At 33.5% G+C, this 9,443-nt stretch overlaps 1 protein-coding gene across 1 annotated transcript in view; it reads left to right on the top strand.

Moving 5' to 3' along the window:
* LOC144958334 (protein disulfide-isomerase A5-like) overlaps window positions 1–8,695 on the top strand; it is a 32,283-nt gene extending 23,588 nt beyond the window's left edge. The window contains exons 18-19 of the mRNA XM_078890242.1: window positions 211–339; window positions 1,707–8,695. Of these exons, the coding sequence (XP_078746368.1) occupies window positions 211–339; window positions 1,707–2,171 (594 nt within the window). The 3' untranslated portion in view covers window positions 2,172–8,695. The remainder of the gene's footprint in view (window positions 1–210; window positions 340–1,706) is intronic.
* Window positions 8,696–9,443: the final 748 nt, after the last annotated feature.

Genomic DNA, 9,443 nt, shown 5'->3' on the forward strand with positions numbered 1-9,443 from the left:
TGTTTCTGATTCCCCAAAGCCATGCAACAGGGTAGTAATGCCAGTGTCAATAACAATCATCATTATTATTATTATTATTATTATTATTATTATTCGAGAAGAAAAACAAATGCAGAAAATTATATATTCATTGGATTTTTAAAGGGAAACTAAAAAGAAAATAAATACTAACACCAATTCTGTTATTCTTCCTTTTCTTGTCCTTTCCAGGTGGCCTATGCTGCAATCGATTGTACAACTCAATCCAGTACCTGTACAGCCCATGACGTCACAGGCTACCCCACCTTCAAATATTTTAACTACGGAAAGAGCCCTCAGAAATACATGGGTGGAAGATTGGTATGTAACGGACTTGCCAACGCAAGAGATTAATCTGTATATAAAAAAAAACAAAAAACAAAAAAAAAAAAAAACTTGAGCTTTTATATAGTGCAATATCTACTAAACCGGCTCAAAGTGCTTTACACTAGGGTCCCTGACAAAGAGCAACACAAAACATATTGATGTGATGTGATGCCTATTAGGCAACATTACAATTTTTTTTCTGACAGAGACAATGCTGTTAAACGCCGGGTACTCATTTTACACCTGAGAGAATGTGAGTAAAGAGCCTTTGCCAAGGACTCAACTATGCGCTGAGTGAGGCTCGAACCCAGGACCTTCTGATCCGAAAGTGAGTGTCATACCACAAGACCACATATAGCAGCATATACGAATTAGGGGGGGGGGGGGGGGATTTTCCTCAAGATTTGGATTTTTCACAAAAAAAAGTGCTAAAAAACTAAGGTTGTTTTATTCAGAATTGGATAAACAAGCATATTGAATTTTTCTAAAGCATCTGTAGGGCAGTGTGGCTCAGCCATACGGTCTTTGCTTCGTACCAGAAAGGTACCGAGTTCGAATACCTGCTACGTTGTGTGGCCTTGAGCAAGTCACCTCGCCTTAGATCAGTTTTCGGTGCTGCACTGAGGCTGATGCCTGGGTTATTCCAGTCTTCCCTTGGAACAGACCCTGGAGACAAATTTCCCCAATGGGATGAATAAAAGGAATTTTTAAAATATATATATATATATATATATATATATATATATATATATATATATATAATGATTTTGTGTAAATAAGATTACAAATGTAGCTTTATGGTAAGATGCAGATTTCTTTGTTTCTTGAAATTCGGATTTTTCCACAAAATTTATAAATTATTTGTTTGTTGCCTTTGGCAGGCCTGAATGGAATATATGCACTGAATCTTTAGACCTTTATTTGTTGGCGAATCATTATTTCAGTCTAAACTGAGTTACATGATTTGATAGTATTTCAAGAACTCCTTGTTTCTAATCTTTACAATTCACAATGAACAGATTCAATGTTTTTCCCCTTGATTAATATAAAAATAAACAAATAAATTAATTTAATTTATTCATCCCATAGGGGAAATTTGTCTCTAGGGTCTATATTCCAAGGGAAGAGTGGAATAACCCAGGCATCAGCCGCAGTGCAGCATCGTAAATTGAGCTAGGGCGAGGTGACTTGCTCAAGGCCCCACAGCGCAGTGGGCATTCGAACTCATTACCTTTCTGGTACGAAGCAAAGACTGTACCGCTGAGCCACGCTGCCTCATAAAATCACAAAACTCAATTAAATTTTTAAAAATTTGATAATAGATTCTTAAATTATTTACATTTTGTGTTCACCCGTTTCAGGAAAATGATTTCGTCACTTTCATGAACGACCCCCTGAACCCAACTCCAGCTACCCCTCCAAAACCAGACGCGGAATCGTTGGAGGACCAGTGGAAATCTTTTACTGGTTGGGAAAGTTTAGGTTTGCTGACGTCTGCCAAATTCCAGGACACGATCAATAGCCACGATCAGGCCCTGGTCATGTTTTACGCCCCTTGGTGCGGGCACTGCAAGCGAATGAAGCCTGCTTTCGCCCAAGCTGCCGAGATTGTCAAAAACGAGGGTCTGGGCTTATTGGCAGCTGTCGATGCCACAGAGGACTCAGAGCTTGCCTCTCAATATAATGTCAAGGGTTATCCTACCTTGAAATTCTTCAAAAACGGAGAAGTAACAGACTATGGACAAGGCAGAGAGAAAGAGGATTTCATTTCATTTATGAGAAAGAATAACCAGAAAAGTGATAAAGCTAAAAAGGAAGAATTGTAATGAGTTATTTTTAGATTTAGATACACTGTGAATATTATATTTGAAATATAGAATAATTAAATTAATGTAGATGATTGTATTGTTAAATGAAACTGGAGTAGTTTGTTAAGGAAAAAATTCACACATCTTAAACCTTGTCAAAGAAATGATAGGTTAATCGAATTACTATTTTATGTCGTAATATACAAAGGCTTTTATTTCAGCAAGACATAATATACACAAGTTATTATTTTTCACATTGCATACCACTCTGATATGTTCTTTTTTTCACTTTCCCAGCTGCAATCCTTTGTTTCTAGTTATGGACATATCTCCTCCTATTACACTTTAAATTTTGTTTTCCAATCTTATATTTTTTACTTGTATCAACTTTTTATTTTCTTAATGTGAGGCCAAATGAGAGGCAGTTAGCTAGATGCTCATTCTTGGTTGGGCTACTTTGAGGTCATGGCAAAGTTCAAAGTTTGTTCCGTGGGGTTAAAGGTTATGTTTGGGACAATGTTATATTTCAATGATTTTGAAAATCTCCATTAGAAAAGTTTTTTGATATTATCGGATTAATATAAGATCTTATTTATTAGTGACAGTGGGCCACTTGTGTTTCCAAATGGGTCGTTTGGAATTGGTGTTTAATTAATCCCAATGATTATCGGAGGATTGCATGACTTGTTCATGTCTTTTAATTTTTCCCTATCCTATTTGATCTTTTAAAAAAATGATAATTTTGTAGGATCTGTTTTGTCTTGTTTTGTTTTGTTTTTATTATAGTTGTCCTTTTAGTTGTATTTTTTTTCTTTCGGGGGGGGGGGGTGATCTGATCTCAAACTAAGTACATTGATGGTATGCTCTTGGAATCAACAACATCTGTATACTCAAATGAGAGTATTCTTTTCATGTAACCACAACACCCATAACACCTTCAGGTATCACAGTTTCAGTTAAAGACACCAGTAATTTTGACACTGCCTTTCTGTTGGTATTTTAGGAGATCTCAAACTAAGTACACTGACAGTGTACTCTTGGAACCTGTTCTCTATTTGAACCAAATTCCCCTTTGACTAACTTTATCTTGGCTCCTTTAATTAGAACTTTTTACTATCCCATTTTATTCCTTTTTACTGGCACCGATATGACCTAAATGTGTTCCAAGCACAGTAAAACCCTTAAAAACAAACAAACTAAGCAGTTCTTAGTGACTTTTTGTTTCAATTAACCAGATTAGGATAATCTTTTTTGTTATTTTTGATATCAGGAAAATGTTCAAACTAATATCCTGATTTATAAAAAAATCGTTTCTTATTTTGTTGGCTTTTTGGGTTGGCAGCTCTGAAAATAATTTTTTCTCTCATCTTTCCCTCTCTTGTGCGGCTATGTGGTCCGTCGTATGACACTCGCTTTCGGATCGGAAGGTCCTGGGTTCAAGCCTTGCTCAATGCATAGTTGAGTCCTTGGAAAAGGCTCTTTACTCACATTCTCACTGTACTCAGGTGTAAAATGAGTACCTGGCCGTTAACAGGAAAAAAAAAATTCTGTCGGAAAAAATATAATTTTGCCTAGCAGACGTCATGTCTCGTTCTATATGTTACGTGTTGCTGTTGGCCAGGGACCGTTTGTAAAGCGCTTTGAGCATGTTTAGTGGATATTGTGCTATATAAATGCTCTACTTTTTTGGGTTTTTTGTTAACTCTTTCCTTACCAAGTATTTTCAGTATTTTCCCCAAATCATAGGCTTAACTAGCAGAAAAATTGATTTTTTAAAACTCAAACATGCTCTCTACAAAACAAATCATTCTTCAAAGATTGTGATGTACAAAATAAATCTGAATAAGAAAAATGTATATTGTGTCGTAGCAACTGTGACGATTTTGTTGCAGGTGGTAAGGATAGGGTTAAAGAGGAATTTTATTTTAATGTCATAATGTTTTATTTGTGACAACTTCATTTTGGAATCGATCACACTAACCAATCAACCAATCACAGATTGCTGTCTCCCCCATTGAAACCAGGATTTACTGGCTGGGGTTCCTGTTTCTCCCATAGTGGGCAGGGAGGTACTTGCTGTGTCTTTTATCCCATTGTATCTGTTTTCCATTCGCTTTCTATCTTTGTCTTTGAATGAGATAACTTGGTTTTGTCCCCGCCCTGGCGGAGTCCTTGGCTGAGAGGGAAACAGTCGAATGTATAGTAAGAGTTTTGGGAGATGATATTTTTTTCCATTTAAATCATCTCTCTGTCATGTACTTTTGTTTTTTTAATTTTTAGCATAAGATTTGTAAACATTTGAGTGTATTGTGAGACTTTTAGGTGATCTCAAACCAAGTACACTGATAGTGTGCTCTTGGAATCTACGTTTGTTCCCTATTTGAACCATACCCCGTTGTCTTACGTTTTTCCCCAAGTCCTTTTAATTGTAAGCCTAAGTTTTTTTCACTATCCAATTTTCTTCCTTGTTACAGGCGCTGATGTAATGCAAGCACTGTAAAACCCTTAAAGACAAAAGCAAACAAACAAACCAGAAATTATGAATTAGAAAAATAACAATTTTGGCTTCCTTTATTATGTTATTAATTGCTTCCATTTATTAATCATTATACAGTGTGATAATTAATGAACATTGGTTTATTTTGTACAGTGTTAATAAACGATATATATACACAGATGATAGGGTGTAAGGGTGAAATAAAATCCACTTTCTCAATCTTGTGTTTTAATTTTTGAGGTGAATTATAGATAATCTAATTTGAGTTGATATGTTTAAATTGAGGTGATTTTTGATTATAATTACACAATATACTGTGAAAAGAAAAAAAAACATCAAAAAAACCTTAAAATTATGTAATTCCGATTTTTTAAATCGTTTGACTGTCTGGGTCAACTTGACATAAAACTAGATTGAGGCTGTGGATGAAAACTAAGACATAGCGTGCCATTGGTCAAAGAAAGGTGACAATTTTTAGTTTGTTTTAATTTTAAATTGAGTTTATCCTTTTATTTTGATCTCTACAGTGTAATAATTTTATTTAAAATTAATTATGCTCATGTTTTAACGAATTACCCAATTATTTATCATTCGACAAAGCCGACATTTGTAATATAATATTTAAAGGGGATGGTTTTGATTATTTTAACTTGTTGTATATCAATAAAATGGTGTGTTAAAAATGGCAACATTTCAACTTAGGTTTGCTGCACGCAAGAAAAAGGTACTGATGTTATGTTTTGCATGGAAGAAAAAAAACTTCTATTAACAAAACCCAAAATATTCTGTGTTTAAAATGAAACAGATCTTGCCCATAATGTACTAGTTTTTGTATTATTGGTATTTTATATTTACCTAGTCACAGTGAACTTTACTGGCTCTGGAAACGAAACAATATATTTGTGTTTCATGAGCAGAATACAAAAATTGTGTATTCTATCACTCACTGAATTTAGTATAATTTGGTTTTTGATTCTTTTGTAAGGACTCCCTCAATTCCGGCAATGGTCATAGTCTAGATTAAAATTTATTCTGTCAATGTGAAGTCCTCCAGTGCGCAGACGTGCCAGTATGACCTAGCAGGATGCGTCCTAGAACTGGAAGAGACCTGTATTTGTTGTGTGTGTGTGTGTGTTTTAAACATGCATTAACACACTGAAAGGCAAAAAGAGACACAGTAAATTTAGTATAAAAATGAATATAACAGCTTTAAAAAATAAAGAACGAAATACCAAACACAGAATGTTTTGGACTCAAAACCCTTCTTCAGCCAACAACAAAAACATTGAAAACATAAATACATTACTAACAACCAGATAGACAGCAGAGAGTAATGCATTTATGTTTTTATTGGGTTTTTTTTTTATGTTGCTGTTGGCTGAAGACAGGTTTTAAGGCCGAAACGTTCCGTGTTTAGTATTTTGTTATCTTTTGAAGACGTTAAATTCAGTTTTATCTAATTACTTTTTACAGTCCACAGCTTATATGCAGCTTAGCATCCACTTTGACTAGCGATTTTAGTTATTGGGTTAAAATTTATGATGAAAGGATTAAAACGGCCTCAAGCTCAAACCCTTGCTGAGTTATAATAACTAAAACCAATACAAAGTAAAATTCTTTTGAAGAGTACGAGGGAAAAACCACAGATGTCCATTTTTGAAATTTTTGTGACTGCTCTCTTTGAGTGATATCAGGGCATTAACTATAAACTTTCCCTTTATAAATAGAAATTACAACCATATCTCTTTAATTGTTATATTTTTTTTTTGTGATGTTATTGCTGTAGAGGGGAAATTTAGACGCCTAACATCACTCAAGGGGGCAGTCACGAAAGTTTAAAAAACTGGACATCTGTGGTTTTTCCCTCGTACTCTTCTGTACTCTTCGTTTATTCTCAGTTTTTGAACTAGAATCATGACTTCTTTTCCTTTTCTTTGGTGCTTTTAAGCGGAGTTAAGTTGTAAAATCTTATAACAATTTCATCATCTTCCTATTATTTTTTACTGGGGTTGATGTAACAATGAAGTGTCACTTCTTCTTCATCATCATGTGCTGATGTAGGGGCATATACTTGAACTATTCCTATGTCAAATGGTTTTCCTTCTAGTTTCACTACTATTACTCTATCTGAGACACCCCACCATCCTTTAATACTTTTAGCAATATTCTGGTCAAATAAAATTCCTAATCCTTTATCATGAAGTGTCACTAGCATCGTTAAAAAATTTTTTTAAAATTTTAAACAAAACATTGACGCAAAATGTCTTGATAGTCAATTCGATGACTTTAATTAAGGGAAATGAGGATTTTTGTTTTTAACTAGAAAGATATTGTTAATTTTCTATACCAAGTAATTGTTATAAAAACTAAGTGATCACCTACTCAAACAAACCCTGTGAATATGAATTTTTCCAAAGATAGCAGCATTTTTTCATACTTACTTAATCCTCTTCGGGCCAGCATTTTTCATAATTCATTTTTATTTCTATATCTGATAGTGTCCTTCTTGGGGTTTTATATTTTACACCAAGCAGTTGATAATTCCATAACGTGCAGACTGTCTAAATATTTATTATTTTCTATCAAATATTCCTGATTGGTTATTTGTTTTTCACACTTAAGCTATATTTTTATTGTTATTTTATTATTATTATTATTATTATTATTATTATATTATTATTATTATTATAAATATTATTATTATTATTTTATTATTTTTTATTTATTATAATTATCATTATTATTATTATTATTATTATTATTATTATTATTATTATTATTTATCAAACTCAACATTTGTTTGAGAAGTGTCTCTATGATGAGAGGCATTAGAACGTTATAAATCACTATTCTTGGTGCAGGGTTTCATTTTTTTTTTTTTTCTGTTTCCTTTTTATTTATCATTGCTGAAGGAAGCCTAAACAATGGTGCTTTATTATATCCATTTAATTACTGCATATATAGTGTCATAATGTAACATTTCATTATGAAACGTAACATTTTCCTATTAAAAACCTCTATATATATATATATATATATATAGTTTATTGTCATCCATCTTCCCAAATCATTTAAGTGTTCGTTTGGACTTTATGTTTAATTTTTGAGAGTGATTTCTCTGTTATTGAGTCATAATATTTTTTTTTTTTCAGGGAGAGGGGAGCTCATAGATTTGACTTCCTAGATTACCGTGTTATTGATACTTGCGGGTGGTTGGATGGGAGCATCACCCTTGAATCATATACCTATGATGTTCGCATGGGTGTACGATCCGATAGTGATGTCGTTTCTTCTTCTCTTTACTAGCCTATCCTGCTTCTTTGGTTTGTGATTGTATTTTTGACAGGGGATATTTTTTTTCCTGTAAATCCTCTGCCTGTTTGTTCTTGGTTATTTATAATTTAGCTTATGATATCTTTAGGTTATGATTTTGATTGACAGTTGTACTATTTTTGTTAGATTGCTTGTTTTTTTTGTATCAGCGGTCTCTCATATAACCTCAATTGTGTTGGAAGAGACCTAAAGCAACAAACAAAAAAAACAAAAAAAAAGATACATGATTTATTTGTTTCACAAACATGTTTCACTCATCGCCTACTAGAGGGAAGAAAGGTAGAGCATAATCTTATTCCACATCAATATGACTGACTGATATTGACTATTCATTGGTCAAGGTTCTCAATAAGCCAACACGCCAGTGCATGTTCTTATACCACAGCTGCAAATTTTGTTGAGTTTTTTTTTTTTTGTTGTTGTAATTTTGTTTTAGCCCAATACACATTACGTCATGCAAAAATACAAATACAAATAGAGAATTGGGAGTGGAAATGTTGAAATTTGTGTGAGATATTCTTGATTTTTTTGGTTCATAAATATAACATGTTTGAAATGTTTTGGCTGTACTGCCAGTTTATTTCGAAGTGTTTCTATTTTTGCCCAGCACCTCCCACCTTCCCAACCTTATTCTTATCTTACCCTTTGCCAGAATTGTTTGAAATGCCATTAAATGATATATGATAAGAAAATTACAGATATTTTAGTCATATCCTGTTGTTGTTGTTTTTTGGTTCTTTTTTCTATTTTTGAATTTTATTTTATGGAGTAACTTTCTCCCATAGCGGGCAGGGAGGTACATGCTGTGTCTCCTATCCCCTTATACCCGTTTTCCAATTGTTTCCTGTCATCTTGGAATGAGATTGCTTAGTTTTGTCCTGACCTTGGGCGGAGTTCCTTGGCTGGGAGGGAAACCGTCGAATATATAGTTATAGTTTTGGGAGATGATATTTTTTTTCTTATAAATCATCTCTCTGTTATGCATTGTATTACGTTTAGTTTACATATTATATTATTTGAGTGTATTCCTCTTAGTTGGGACCTGTGCTTGTGTCTGGGTGAGACTTTTTGGTGATCTCAAACTAAGTACTTTGACGGTGTGCTCTTGGAATCTACATCTGTTCCCTATTTGAACCAATTCCCGTCTCACCTTTTCTTTTGCGCTTTAATTGTAATTCTAGAACTTTTTACTATCCCATTTTCTTCATTTTTACTGGCGCTTATATGACCTTAATGTGTTGCAAGCGCCGTAAAACCCTTAAAAACAATAAAAACAAAACAAAACAACGGAGTAACTTTTGATCCAAAAAGTACAGTGGAATCTTGATAAATTCAACAACTCCAAAGCAGAAAGAGATTAGTTGACTTTAAACAAGTTTGACATTATCAATGGAACACACTTCGATAAAGAACAGAAAATGTAGGAACAACAAACAGATGTTGACTTTAACCAGAGTTTG

The sequence above is a fragment of the Berghia stephanieae genome, chromosome 12 (genome assembly GCF_034508935.2).
Source record: "Berghia stephanieae isolate SIO BIC M18660-M18661 chromosome 12, UCSD_Bste_1.3, whole genome shotgun sequence".
In the NCBI taxonomy this organism is placed as follows: domain Eukaryota; kingdom Metazoa; phylum Mollusca; class Gastropoda; order Nudibranchia; family Aeolidiidae; genus Berghia; species Berghia stephanieae.